Source organism: Halichoerus grypus, chromosome 1, assembly GCF_964656455.1.
Source record: "Halichoerus grypus chromosome 1, mHalGry1.hap1.1, whole genome shotgun sequence".
Classification (NCBI taxonomy): domain Eukaryota; kingdom Metazoa; phylum Chordata; class Mammalia; order Carnivora; family Phocidae; genus Halichoerus; species Halichoerus grypus.
The window spans coordinates 31,831,890-31,847,432 of record NC_135712.1 but is presented as its reverse complement, the minus strand read 5'-3'; the positions used below and the strand labels follow the sequence as shown (position 1 = coordinate 31,847,432).

The 15,543-nt window shown below is 37.5% G+C and overlaps 1 protein-coding gene across 9 annotated transcripts in view; it reads left to right on the top strand.

The window, feature by feature from the left end:
* ROBO1 (roundabout guidance receptor 1) overlaps window positions 1–15,543 on the top strand; it is a 1,118,917-nt gene that overhangs the window by 1,061,698 nt on the left and 41,676 nt on the right. For 5 of the 9 annotated variants that reach the window (XM_078059176.1, XM_078059199.1, XM_078059198.1 and 2 more), the window contains 4 exons: window positions 1,653–1,824; window positions 5,800–5,997; window positions 10,297–10,323; window positions 11,758–11,800. In XM_078059176.1, the coding sequence (XP_077915302.1) occupies window positions 1,653–1,824; window positions 5,800–5,997; window positions 10,297–10,323; window positions 11,758–11,800 (440 nt within the window). The remainder of the gene's footprint in view (window positions 1–1,652; window positions 1,825–5,799; window positions 5,998–10,296; window positions 10,324–11,757; window positions 11,801–15,543) is intronic. The other 4 variants (XM_078059236.1, XM_078059178.1, XM_078059354.1 and 1 more) reach the window with 1 other exon arrangement.

Sequence of the window (15,543 nt, the reverse complement as noted above, 5' to 3'; positions counted from 1 at the left end):
AAAGTATTTAAAATAGTGCCATGAATGCCCTGTGAATGTTCTAAGATATTTCAAATTAGATCTTCTAGTGTCATTGAATCATTAAAAGGTAAGAGTCTCTACAATTTAAATGTTTTCTTGTGAATTTCAAGGTTATCTCAAGATGGGGGAGTGACAGGATGCTATGGTTCAGTCCAGAAAAATGAACTGTTATAGAGATTTTTAAGGATTTAAAATGAGGTGATGTCTCAGCTCTCAAGCAAAATTGTGTAATGTAGGCATTTTCCCCTAAGAGTCAAAACTCATTTCTCTCCAGAAGAAATGCAAAAGCGTGGATTTCACTTAACTTCATGGTCAATTTAAAATAATAAAATGCCTTTCAGAACCTGATTGACTGGTACAAAATCAGTTTGTGGCTTTGGTTCAGCTGCGTAATGTAATTGGGGGGAAAAGAATCACAAAGGACTCTTTATTTCCAAATGGTCAGGACCTGGGATAGAGTCTGACCATTTACTGGTGTTATGCACTGAAACTGTATTAAAATAATATTAACTTCTAAAGAAAAAAAAATGAAAGGTTATTGCTCACGTGATAGGGGACACTGATACTCCTAGATTTATTTTAAATCCCATTTCCTATTACAGTTTAGACAATAGGCTACTTGAGACTAATCCTACATTTTGCTTGAGGACATCATAAAGAATATAGAGCATGTCTTACTACTCCATGTAGCATTTTCTTATATTAACTGAGTCCAAATACTGTCATGCACCATATCCAACTTCTTAAACATTGCAGATCACTCTATGGTTAAATAACCCTTTAGTGAAATTTAAATTAAGGATTGCAATGTAGTTCAGAAGTCTTAATTTCCTGAAAGTAATTTCCTGTCATAAATATCCTTATCAAAGTTAATGAGCTATACAATAATTTTCTTATTAGAAGAATACTTTTCTTTCAAGTCAAATATGTATTGTTATTCTTTATGATCTCATCTGTGTTATCAAAGACAAATTAATATTCCCATTTAAATACAAGATCAGAGTGCTAATTTTCTCTCACTGATAGTAGTGCAACATGCCACAGGCTGAGGAGACTCCTAGGAAGATCCCAACTCCTTATGTCCAGTTTTATTTATTTATTTTTAAGTAAACTCTACACACAACATGGGGCTCGAACTCAGAACCCCGAGATGAAGAGTTGCGTGTTCTACCAACTGAGCCAGCCAGGTGCCCCTGTCCAGTTTTATTTTTAAGAACCATATTTTTGCAAAGGTACTTTAGATTTAGTTATTGTTCTTTATCTGGATATACACAGTTTTTTGCAAAGCCCTTTTTTTCTGGCAAATAATTTCTAGGTGTTTAAAAATAAAAAACTGATGATTTGGGCTGATAGCCTGTGTGTTTGAGCAAAAATCTGTAGACTTTCCTAATAGAGTCCTTGAGAAGTATATGAGAAAATTCAAAGCAGTCTTTAAGGTACTGCTAACCTGAGGTTTGACTGGGAACATCCACTCAGAACTAGATCCTAGGGAAAAATGACGTTTGCAGCATCCTGTATCGGGTCCATGATAAGTCTGAACTTGGTCTCGGTCTAAAACCGAAATGCTATGTTGATCTTTGCATTCACTTAAATAATTTACTGGCTTAAAATTCCTTGTGCTCTGCTTACAGGTTTGGTGTCTGGGCAATGAAACTCGCTATCATATAAACAAGACGGTGGATGGCTCCACCTTTTCTGTGGTCATTCCTTCTCTGGTTCCTGGGGTCCGATACAGTGTAGAGGTGGCCGCCAGCACTGGGGCCGGGGCTGGGGTGAAGAGTGAACCGCAGTTCATCCAGTTAGGTGAGTGCGCAGATCTGGTTTGAGAGTCTATTGCTGCCCCCCCTCCATGGTCCTGCCTTTTTTGGTTTTTGGAAAGAGAGCGACAAAAATGATAATGTTAGCTTTATTTAAAATATATGCATTATATGTTGTATAAAATATATAAATATAAATACATATTTATATAAATATATAATATGTTATGATTATATAAATACATAATATATATCACAACTAAACTGAAACTTAGCCAAGCACACATTTTAAATTGTATTTCAAACAAAGGTTGTCAGCATTCATTGTCATCCTAATTCTGTCCTATTGAATTTTTTCTTTTTTTTTTTTTTTCTATTCAACAAATACTATTAATTGAACATCAAGGATACCTCAATGAACAAGAAAGACACAGTCTGAATCTTCATGGAATTTACAGTTATTTGGATAAAAAAAAAAACTTCCATGAAAAACTTAAACTAGGTATTAGAAGTTTAAGCAATATACAATTTATATTTACTATTTTGGTGTCTATTTAAAACTGTAATTGCTTTTTATAAGAAAAGATAGATTCCAATGTCAAAGAGAATCGGGATACAGTTCTATGCTAATTACTTAGAAAGGTAAATATGATGTGTGCTTCAGAAGTGGTTAGAGGAATTAAAAAAGGAAAAACATTAAGAAAAAAAACTGACAGAGAAGCCTTGTTACTACAGTTTCCTATAGGGAATGTGGCATGAATATGAAATACAAATTAGTAAGTGGTTACTAGTAAAAATCTAAAGCAAACAACAACAAAAACAATTATAAATGGAAAGGGGAGAGAAAAGCGTCGCTATTAAGAAGCTACATTTAAATTATGAATATGAAAAATGCTGAATGTAGAGTCAACTTTGGTTTATTCCTTTCAAATCAGAAGTTAAGCATTAGTAAGATTTTATGTTAGGAAAAGGATCAGATATATGCATTTTTATACTTCACAGACAAGTACATAGTATTTTTGCATTTGGATGATAACTGAGGACATCCTAGAAATTATTTCAAAACAACATTAAGAAACATTTGGCTTTGAATAAACTTCCTTGCTATATAAACTTTACGTTCAGTTTGGAAACTCCTATCATTGTTCCATTGTTAAGACAGTGCTTTCTACTCTAACGGATGTCTTTGCGGAACCTTTGTGGTGTAACACCATAAAGTTCACCTGAAGTGTCGTAATTGTGGGGTGGGACTCTGTTCCATGTCGACAGGGAGGGTCACGGGCTGATAAGCTTTACCTTTTTTAACATGGAGCTTCCAAGGCTGACCCAAGGCCAGTAGAGAGGAAAGAAACCCACAGGGTGGGGCAGGATTTAATGGTGCAGGACTAGAAAGGGTGCTCATCACTCCTGTGCAGAACGCAAGTCAGGGAATGAGAACACCGCCAAAAGAAGTCACTGGCTAGAGAGTTACCTCCTGAAAACTCTGTCGTAGGAAGGTAACATTCAGACCTTTAGAGGAGAGCTTGTGCTATCTGCCACAGCCATGGTCCAGAATTTGATTTGGGGATTATCTTTTTAAACAGTGATTACATATGCAGCTTTTAAGCAAAAATAGTTTCATGGTTTATTTCAGGTTCATTTATTACAAAATTACAAAATAGGAAACTATTTAAAAGAATTGCTTGATGCGTCTGTTACAACGTTAGGTTAGACATGGGGGAAATTAGTCTAAATAACTCAGAGTTGCCCAGTTTTATGAAACATTAGTATTAACTTATTAAAATTGATATTATAAGTTACACTGTGATGACCTATACACTGTTGATGTCATTTACCTATTTTCATAAGGTATGATTTCAGTCCTTTTTCAAAGATGCTTTGGAAAAGGACCATGTGTAATTTTATTTATTTAATATTTAAATCAAAGGATTTAAGGGTCAAATTGGTTTACTTGAAATTATAAATGTGTTCCCGTTTTCCATATCTTAATATAGCCTCAGCTGCAGGGAGACAAAGACTGAGATATAGAGTGGCCGTTTTAATTCATTAGTCACACCACACTTTATTCTGTTAAGCCCATCTGGTCGCTTGCATGGAACCTCTCTTGGCTGTCTCCATAAAATCTGAAGCTACCCAACTTAACCTTGCACAAATAGCCATGAAATCCATAAACTTAGGAGATACAAAGAGTGTATCAGGGGAAAAAAAAAAAAAAAGAATAGGTCTGCTTGGTGAACTCTCAGAGGATGAAGTGCTTTTAGGAAAACCATAGATAAAAGAGCCTGGAACATGAAATAAAACTTTCAGTCAACAAACAGTTGAAGGCAGGTGACCGAGGCAGTTTATAAAAATAGGTTTTTCAGGCTTGACCCTCCATAGAATAAAATCTGGAATTCTGTTCAAGAAAAAAAAGCAAACAAAACACACACACACACATACACATGAGTAGCAATGTAGCTACCATTTTACATAGAAAGGGGTGCTATTTTCCCAAGGTTGTTTCCTTGGCCATTGAACGCTGCTTATTTTCCCTACAAATGTCTTATTGGGGCACCATATCATTTAATGAGAAAGAAAAAATAATCTGTAGAATTGTTTTCTGTTTGAGAAATGTTCTTCATATATAATGAGCTATACCAGTTATTTTGTTCTGGAAAAAAAAAAAGGAATTTTGGACTAGAACAAATGGTTCTATTTTAAAGCAAGTTGATTAGCAAAACATTTTCGGAGTCAAATAAAATTAAGACGATTTTAAGAAAGCACCATTCCTAATGAAATGGGCAAACACCTTCTTGTTTCACCAGATGTTGTGGGGGAAGGACATTAAAACCGCAAGCGCTAATGGGAATTGTGCTCACTGGGCATCCTCAGTGTCGGCATCGCTCAGCGCCAACAAAGCAGGATGTTGCTTTGATCATAGAACAAGGAAGGGTTTGCAGTTTTCTCCAGACATTGCTGACTGCTCTGACTTGATGAAATGGTGGGCTTGAAAAAAGGAATCTCTTAGTAGGTTTAAACCAAAAATAAGTAGATTTTCATTGCCAGAAATTCCATCGATTTTAAATTATTGAATCAAAAGAACAGAAAACATACACCTTTTCAACTATTCATAACACTAGATAGTTCTTGTCCATATTTAATGTTCTTGTATCTATTGCTGGTCATGGCTGTTATTTTAGAAGAAAGAGATTACTTAAAAAACAAACAAACAAGCTTTGGGGCACCTGGCTGGCTTAGTTGGTACAGCATCTGACTCTTGATCTCGGGGTTATGAGTTCAAGCCCCACCTTAAGTGTAGAGATTACTTAAAAAAAAAAAGAAAGAAAGAAAAAAGAAAGATTATACATAGTTATTTCAGTGGTAACATTATCTTAATTTTTCTTTGGTTTTACATTATACTAAATTGTATAAACTCTGTGAACCTAGGCTCAAATAATGCATTTTAGAATCTTAGAGCGTAGTCATATAGTAGGGGGATTCGGGGAGGAGGAAAACACACACTTTTTTTTCCAATATGTACCTTAAATAGAGGAAATAATGTGTTATTTATTATCATTTTGAAACATGTAATTGAGGGTTTCTGTACAAGTCTGAGAAAGTTCATGTCTTTTCTATACAACTTATTTGGTACCCCTTGTTTATGTACTCCTGTTTAAGTATTTCATTTTTTACAATTGTAGTTTTATATTTATCTCAGTTAGCACTGTCCTGTGAAACTCAATCTAAGCAATAAGAGTTTTGTGGAGTAAAAAATAGAGGTGGAGTGCCATTGTCTTTGTTTTTAAATATATTCCGTAAAATTATTGTGTCATATTTGTTTTGCATTAAAATAGAGTGAATATAATTTTGCTGAAAATCTCATGGACTATTTTAATTAACAAAGGTGGATGTCTCTGAATGAAAGACAGAAATGATCGCCTAAAAATTAACAAAATAATGATAGCCATTTTATATGATACAAGTATGCCTTCTTGATCTCATTGAGTTTTAAACCCACATTAATCCAAAGATGGCTTTTCAGATTCTCACGGAAACCCCGTGTCACCTGAAGACCAAGTCAGCCTTGCTCAGCAGATCTCCGACGTTGTGAAGCAGCCAGCATTCATTGCAGGAATCGGGGCAGCCTGTTGGATCATCCTCATGGTCTTTAGCATCTGGCTGTATCGACACCGGAAAAAGAGAAATGGACTGACCAGTACTTATGCGGGTATCAGAAAAGGTATTACCTTTCCTGAGTTTTTCATTTTTTAATATGTTGCAATAACTCCTGATTTTAATCTGTGACTCTAAAATATTCATGCTTATATATCTCATATATTAAATTATTTTAATATATAAAGATTCTCTAAAGTGCTTTTATTTTATTGTGATCTCTACATACTGACTTCTCTGGAGTAGCAAGACTTCAAACAGGGCTTATCTGTTTCAGGCTCAATTCCTTTATATTTTGCCAAGGTAGGTCTACACTTGGTCGTTACACCATCTCTTGTGCTCTTAGGGAATCACCTCACTGCTTTATATTCTTGAAGAAATTTTTTAATCTCCTTGTCACCGGAATTATAAATACAAGCTTTGCACTGACTCATACCTTTACAGGGAGTGCTGTAGTCTTTGTGAAGCTAAAGAGATTATTTATAAAATAATTATTTTATGAGTATTTCTGATTAGTTATAAAATAGTCGTTTCTTAGTGAATATGGAATGCCCAACTAATTTGCATTTGCAGAGAGGAAGTTTAGTATTTTTTTATTGTTGTATTTAAAGTTGCAGATTTGGATATGTATATGCTGTTAATTAGTGATGGGGATTTCCTTACAAGTGTGTTTATAGGGTTGGAAGAGAAAGTTTACTTGGCTGCTATTATTTACAATTTTATGGAGGAACCAAGTATGCCGAGGTTCACAGACACTTTTGCCACATATCCTTGAAGTCTGTAGATTGGTGATTTGTATTTGTTATTCTTTGATGAGATTTGTTAACGCTGTCAGACAGATAGTCCTCCCTGCCTCTACCTACCCAACAAACCTAATAATCAATTCTGGGCCTCTGATGTGCACTGCACGTAGAGTGACTAAAAGTCTTGCTTTTCAGGGGAGAGTCCAGATTTATGTCTTTCGTCCAACAAGTTACCTAGAGTACTCCTTTTTGTTCTCAAAATTGTCCTGGTTTGGATGGCAAATTATACATTCACCCTATTTCTAGGGATTATAAGACAACACTTTTGCTTGGCTGGAAAACAAATTTAAAGAGAATTACCAATGAACACATCCCCTCCCACACCATCACCATTCTTAAAAAAAAAAGTCTACGTATTTTCTAAAGATTTTATTTACTTATTTTAGAGAGAGAGCATGCAAGTGAGCATGCTCTAGCAGGGAAAGGGGCGGAGGGAGAGAGAATCTCAAGCAGACTCCATGCTGAGCAGGGAGCCAGATGTGGGGTTCGATCCCACGACCCTGAGATCATGACCTGAGCTGAAATCAAGAGTCAGATGCTTAACTGACTGAGCCACCCAGGCACCCCAAGTCTACATATTTCCTTTTTTTTTTCCTAAGTCTACATATTTTCTAAGCAAACATTTCCTACATGTCTTGGCCAAGCCCTTTCTCTAATCCGTTATATGCAAAATCAGAATTTGTAGTGCTAGCTGTATGCTTATAAAACAGCCTGGGACAGCTGTCTAAAATATTTGTGCTGTCAGTCACAAGGGGTCTTGGCAAGGAAGAGTCAACACAAATTCATCACCCATACAGTAAAAATAAATTAATGTGCCTCCCTGCTGTGGACATGCAGCCCGTCCCTTCACGTTCATACATATATTTGCCGTAGCATTATCATCCTTAAAAATGTTTTTTTGCAGATGATGTGTTCTATCTAGAGATGAAGCAAAATGTCAGTATCCCTGCCTGTGAAATGGAAAACAAGGGCTTGGAGGCCAAGAGAGCTGGTGCTCGTTATATCTACAGAGTAGAACAATGTCAGACACAAGTGTGACCATCTAAAACCTTTGACTTAAAATCCAGTGCAGGGAAGGGGCTTGTGGGTCATGGAGCGGGGGGGGGGGGGGGGGGGCAGGAGGGGCAGGGCGTTGGGAGCTGTGTTTTGAAATCGACTTTGAAGAGGAAAAGCGACTAATTAACGTATAGATGTAGAGTCTCTTGAATGCTCCAGGAGTCTTGTATTTCTTGGTGCCGCGAGTGCTGCAGCTGTCTAGTTATAACAATTTAATGCTCTATAGTGTCTTGAAATCTGAATGTGTGACATGAAACCCCCTTCCTTTCTGAAATATCTTTTCTTTCACTAATGTACTATAAGCATGCTGGCAAATGCCTATGAGCTCTTTGTGCGAAACCTATGAAACTAATATCATTGTCCTTTTAACTAGCTTGTGTTTAAGCAGAAATCATAGAACATAATTACAAATGTAATTGGTGAGCATTTGATTCTGCTTTCCTCATTTTGCCTCGTTGGCACTTTTTCATAATTCTGTTTCCATGCAATTAAAAAAAAAAAAAGTGCATCCTGAAGCCTTAAATCGTCTATGCCAGAAACAATGCCAGTAATTATAAGAAAAAAAAAATGAAGTGAAAGATTTTAAAGAAATAGATATAAAAGAGCCTCTTGACCTTTAAACCCCCAAACCAGAGTGTGACTTTGGGTAATAGTGAGCATTTTTAACCTCCCCCCCACAAAGTGTATCTGTAGATACACCCTCTGCTAGAACACTCAGGATCCCTTTCCACATACATCCACACCGTGCACCAGCATCGCTGGGTAAAAAGAGGTGATTATATATTATTGGAAGCTTTGAAAATTAGGTTGTTCTTTGGTGTACAAGCTGTAAAAATTTCATTTAGATGGCCTCTTTCTGTATCTTCTTCAGTGTCTAACTGGGTTAGCAGTTAGCTAGGAGGACTGACAAGGACCTTTCATATTTTTTTTCCCTTATGTCCTTGTGATTGCAAATGAATGTTCAGGCACTCTATTCTTGCTTGAATAGCTTTACTTTCACATGTACCTTCTTATTTATTTATTTATGAAGACTTGTTACTATGACTCGGAATTTTTGATTGTGGCTAAATTACATCGACTCTGAAAAGACCTAACTGAAAGAAAACACAATAGAATTCTTAAGACAGGGAGGGCCTGCCGTGCTGCCCGCAAAGGCCAGTGTATCAGATGGGCACACACAGCACTGAGGTTTTTGTTTTTGTTCCTTCTAGTGTACTCAGGGATAAAACGGTTCGGTAGGAAGTGACCATTGTACCGAATACTCCAGCATGTGCAGTGTGGAGCCCCCAAAGTCTCTAATCCTAAAGTAAATTTCTTGGAGACATTCAAATGTGATGTGGAAAATACATTTTTGGCAGCTTGTTGATCCACAATACATAATCAATATTCTAGTTTGTGTGTATTAAGGATTTCTTAAACGCCAGCTTGAGTCTTCAAGGGAGCAGCGAACATTCCCTGGCTTGCTTGACCTGGGAACTGTTTACTTTAAATTAATGCGAAGAGCTTGCAAAATAAGTCAGCCTCCTCCCGCCATGAAATGACATGGAAATAGTTTGTGATGTTATCCAACACCCAGGAAGGGGAGGAGATAGGAAAAGTGAGGGAGGCGAGGCTGCTACTTTTGAGGTCTGCAGTTCAATTTCAGGCATTATTGATTAGATTAAGATTTATAACTGCAGAGAGAGTGAGGGTTTTCAGTGGGGTGTTATTGTTCTATTGTTTAGCTTCTAGTGTGACATTTAAAAACTGCTCAGCCTACTCAGAGAAAGCTTCTCAGTGTAAACTATAATCGAGAAATTAAAGTTTAAAACTCCCCATTTCTTCCTGTCCATTCACAAATTTCTATAATGATAAAAACATTGTATCACACTGTTTATATGATAAGGTGTCAGGCATTTCTCGGCAGTGAAACAGTTCAGTTTTATGGCTCCCTTTGTTCCAGTTGTTTCTTTCCTTCTTTCTTCCTTCCCTCACTCCCTCCATTCCTTCTTTCCTTCCTCCCCTCCTTCCTTCCTTCCTTTTTTTCCTTCCTTCCCTCCTTCCTTCCTGTCTCTGTCTCTCTCTTTCTCTGAATGATGAATACTTAAGTGAACCTATTAGTCCACTTTTATAAGCATTTACTTTCAGATTTCTAGATAAGGTTTAAGCAAGACCCTGAGAATACTTGTTTGAGAATCCATCAACCAGTGTTTGGAGATGATTAATAGTAGAGGATTCCTGTTTGTCCTGCAGCCGGGAGCTAAATCTATGTGACTCAGTGCAGGGTCATTCCCAGGCTAACCCAGCATGACTCCCATGCCAGACACTTCAAAATGGTACCTGTAGAGACAAGCCTCTTCTTTTCACCTCAGATTTGGTTTTATTCATATATCAGAGTCTCAGAACTACTGGCTTCGTTATTTACATTTGTTTTATGTTCAGCTGTCTGCTTGATTTATACTAATGTGATATGTTCCCTTTCTCTCTTCAGCTTAATAACTGGTTTATATTTTGTTTTGATTTTTCAGTCCCGTCTTTTACCTTCACACCAACAGGTATATATTTGCACTTACCCTCCTTCTCTCCTTTGTTAGTTTGGCATGTGTTGTACGATTGTGTTTCTGTTTTTATTTCATTTTCTACAGTTAGTTGGGGGAAAGGACTTAAGATGGAATACAATACTTCATTTACTCATGTCAGGCATGCATTCAAAGTAGAAATGGTTGGTGTTGCTTTTCATCCATTTAATACGGTTATTTATTCATGACTCCACGCTGCATCCTGGCCTTGCGCGCACGTGTTTCATTAGATAGACACTCTGTTTCCACCCTCAGCATGATTTAACATGCTAATGATCTTATTGATTATTTCATACTTGGCCATGCATTTTTTTCCCCTTACCTTAAGCTTTCACGTTTTCCAATGAAAATTTCTCTCCCTTGCAATTCTCTGTCCATAGAATCAACATTTTTAAAGGGAACCAAAATACCCAACACATGTGGAAGATAAAACTTTTTATTTCCCCAAAGTCAGAATCCTAATATTTTGTTCTATTCAGTTTCTTTCAAAGTGGGCCCTCTTCTTTCACATCACCTTTAATAGAAGATATACCTGAAGTCTTGCCTCCTCGGTTTTAATCCAGTTATTGTAATCACGGGAAGCAGTTATCTCTCCTTAACACACTCCCCATTTGGAGTTCTTCTAAGTAGCAGAATTTGGCAGCTTTTAGAAACATATTTCTTCTTAGAAAATACGTCTGTATTTACAGAAAAGCTAATCTTCTTAACCGCTTGCCTAACTGTGTGCAAATCTTTATTTGTTATTGCTAAATTTTTACACCCATAATTCATTAGGCTGAGAATGCTTTCAAGAGCATTAAAATATATTGTCACTAAATATACACATGTCTGATGAAAATATAATGGGAGGGGCTTCTGTAAGCCACAATAAAAAAAATAGGTCGTATTAATTAATAGCCACAACTCGGCATACATCTTTGTGTGTGGAGGGAGAGAAGGTTTATTTTAACATTTATCTTTGTCTTACTGGTATTCATACTTCTGGGACAACAGTCTTGCCATTTTTTTCCAAATTTAAGATTCCAATTATATATACATATAAAATCATGCAATTATAGGATCTAATAATAAATTCAAAATAGAAAACTATGGGAATGCAAATGTAACAATGCATAATATATTTAATAAGAGTGTACTCAAGTTTACTTTTACTTAGTTCTCAACCTTATTGGCACATTAAGAAAATAAGAGTAACATATTTAATTCTGTATAATCTTAAAAAAATACTAGTTTAATCAGAAACCTGCCGCTTTCTGTGATGATTTCGCAATGCTTCTAAGTAGAAAGTGAGAAAGCATTCCATTTTAGAAAGATACTCATGGATGTAATAGCTTTTGATTTATAAACGTAAACATGTCTATTAATTGTTTCTTTTTCTTTTCTTTTTCTTTTTTTTTTGTAACATTCTAGTAACTTATCAGAGAGGAGGTGAAGCTGTGAGCAGTGGAGGGAGGTAATTATCCTGCTTGTTTTGTAGATCCTAAAGGGAATTCCAGGTATCTCATCTTGCCTTCCTCAATGACATCACTTTCTTTGCATAAAAGGTTTAAGGATGAAATTTGTTCAAATCTTTTAGAAATACTCCATTCCACTGTGCTGTGGAACCAAGCTTGTTTGTACACAAATGCCGTTGATGGAAGCTGTTGCATCTTAGTGAATGAACACCAGAGGGCGCACTTTAACCGTGAAAGACAAACTTGCTGATTTTAGTGGATGATTAAAAGGAGTTAAAGTAATTAAGCAATGGCATTTATGAAGATTAAGAAATATAGCTAGTTAACAGATACTATCAAAGAAAAAGTGTTCATTTGAAAACCTGCTGAACATAGCATTTGCTCATAAGTTGTTGTAGGCTAGGTTGGTTTGTTCTTGTGAATTCAACATAGTTCAGCTCTCCATTTGCAGGGGAATATGTTGAAATACAACAAGAAATCTAGGTAGCTTGTTAACATGGAGCTTTTCTTTTCTCTCTAATTAAAATGAACCTCAATCCTATATGTATTATTTTTTTGTAATTATGACTCAGTGAACTTTAATATATTCATAGAGAAATCACAAATTGATGTGACAGGCAGCTTAAAAGAGCTGAAAAATGGTATATGTAACATGAGCCAAGCTTCTGGATTTTCTATAATAAGATGATGTTTTTCCCTCAAACCAGCAACATATAGCTTAAGGTAGAAGAACAAAAAACTTCCAAACAACCATTTTATAATTTAAATTCGATTAACTTATTGAGTGTTCTGCTTGCACAGCTGGATAATAAGTTTGCAACTGGAAAAGACAAAAATGAGTAAGGTGTTATTTCTGAATCCAAGGAGCATACCATGTGGAGACACAATGACTGAATTTAGCATACGACAAAGAGTGTTGACCACCATGGCTGTACAAATTTGGCAACAAGCACTAATCTTTTCTTCCTGGGTGCCAGTGCTAGCTTACTGTTTTCATACCCGTGAAACAAAGCCAGCCACTGAAAGACCCAAAAGCTAGGGAGGTCTTCATAGGGAATAAATTCACTTGATTCAGAACTTAAACCAGAGCCTGTTTTTGCATCCAGGGGAATTCCATCGAAATGATAGCCCAGATATTCATGAAACAGACTCTGGTATAACAACACTCTCTCGTGGATAAATCTGGAAAGCCTGATTATATAACCACCTCTCTACATGTACAAGTTCATGACTGTAGACTCTGCTTTCACGTGAATCAAAGCACATAAAATGCTGGTGGAGCATCTTCTTTGTCCTGCGCTAGCCTCTGTGGATGGGCGCATGCACACGCGCTCTCTGTCTCACACCCACACGTACATGTGCACACACATAAAATATCTCCAGTTCTTGCTCCTAATGGATTTACAACCTAAGTAGAGCAAATGATCATATAGGACCTAATGGGAGGAATCCATGGGTACCCAATGCAAGTTTCTACAGTGGGACTGAAAAATGACAAACAACAAACTGAAAATTACAAACAGAACAATTTTTTGGAAAGCTTGCTGTGTTACCATACAGAATTAACCTTTTAAATTCAAGAAGAGAATAACAGTGAAACTTCTGTATTTCAAATACCAGATAGAAAAGACCTTTGTACCAAATGAAATGATGAAAGATGCTGGCATGTTCCAGAGGCAACAGTTAAAGATCTTGGAGTCCATGCTCAAAAGGACAGTTATATACACAACTTTTAATTTATTCATTTGTCAGGCATATTTATCAAATGTCTACCATGGATGTGCACCATTCTAGTTGCTTGGGATGCATCAGTGAGCAAGTCAATAAAAATTCCCATCCTTGTGAACTTTACATTAAGAGCGGGAGATATAAGATAAATAATAAGCATTAAAAAAATCAACTCTAGTATCAGCAGTCGATGCGTGCTTTGGAACAAATAGAGCAGGATGAGGGATCAGGAGCGTATCAGGAAGAAGTCTCTGTTTCTAGCCAGAGTATGTGTTTGGGTGGGTGGGTGGGGAATTCTGGGATGTGTGTGTGTGTGTGTGTGTGTGTGTGTGTGTGTATCTGTGTTCTACGATTCCGTGTGGTAAGAGAAGGGGCAGTCACCCAATTTCCTGCACTCTCTCCTCTCATGTCCATCCCTTAAACACTGCTTGCCCTCACAGATCTCAGACGTTGGCAGCCCGCTCTGGCCCTCCCACCTCATTTGGTTGATGATACTTAAGTCAAAATTTCAAGTCTTCCTTTCTTCTGCATCCATCACTGCCTTTGTTGATCCTGCTTTTCACCCCATTCACTATCCCAGTACTGTTTCATGTCAAGCACTTGATCTCTCCTGCCTCAGCTATCGCATAAGCTCCCAGCAGTCCTACCTTTATCTACATACGTTAGCACTACTTCCTGTTAATTCCCTTTGGCCGTTGAAGCCAAAATGGTATTTTGAAATGCATATCGATCATGTCTCTGAGTTGCTCTAGATCCCATTTTTTTTAAGATTTTATTTATTTATTTGACAGAGAGAGACACAGTGAGAGAGGGAACACAAGCAGGGGGAGTGGGAGAGGGAGAAGTAGGCTTCCCACGGAGCAGGGAGCCCGATGCGGGGCTCGATCCCAGGACCCTGGGATCATGACCTGAGCCGAAGGCAGACGTTTAACGACTGAGCCACCCAGGTGCCCCTAGTTCCCATTTTTAATAGAACCCACCATGTTTAAAATATCAAGTCTAAATTCAGCAGAGCCCATGAAGCCAGCAACCTGTAGGGTGTTGCAGGTCCGTCCCCCACCTCTAAGTGCCACACCCTACAATCCACCACATCAGCCCACCTGCCACTCTGCCAATATTAGATTCTCTTATGGGTCCTTATTCCATCAGCCCAGACTATGCTCCCCATCCCCTGTCAGTTTGCTGAGCTTCACCTGTTGTGTGCTCCATGAACTTTTTGTGCTGGGTAGATACCACAGTTAAGCACCTAGCATAAGGTAATGCAATTATCTTTTGTTTATATCAGGTGTCAGGAAATTATGGCTCCTGGGCCAAGTCCAGTCTGCCACCTGTTTTGTAAATAAAGTTTTATAAGAATACACCCCAGACTTACTTGTTAACGTATTGTCCATGGCTGCTTTCTCACCACGATGACAGAGTTGAGTCAGTGCAACCAGAAATATAATAAAGGAGAAGGCTGAGCCAGAAATCTTTTCTAGTCCACAAAATTGTGAATTTAACTATTCCCAGAAAAGGGCACATGAGGATTGTAGTAAGCAAAGAGACCTCTTCCCAACTTGGAAAGGGCAAAGGGCTTGGGATACCATCCAGGGTAGGATCACAGAAGCAGTATTAAGTAGCTGTTCCTATCCCTTTGTTTTCCTTACCTCAGACATTCCAGTCACCTCTTCCAAAAACCCTACTTAAAATCCAAACCACAGCATCAACCTGGGAACAGTGGAGAAGTCCTAAAGGACGGAGTAAGAAAATCAGGCCAGAAAGAATGCCAAGAAATCATTTCCTCGCCGTGGGAGGTGACAAAGAAACAGAGCTCAGGCCTTGCTTCTCTCTGAAATACCGGCCTCATTCAAATCTATCCCTTGCTCCTTCCTGGACTGCAGAGCTTTTTCAGGCTATGAATTAAAGGAAAGAGGAGACAGTCTATAGGCAACCCTTACTGCCGGGCCCCCTTAGTATTTTCTCCAGCCCTGGGACCCTCTAGTATTTTATTTTGTGGTTTAGTATTTCAGATAGG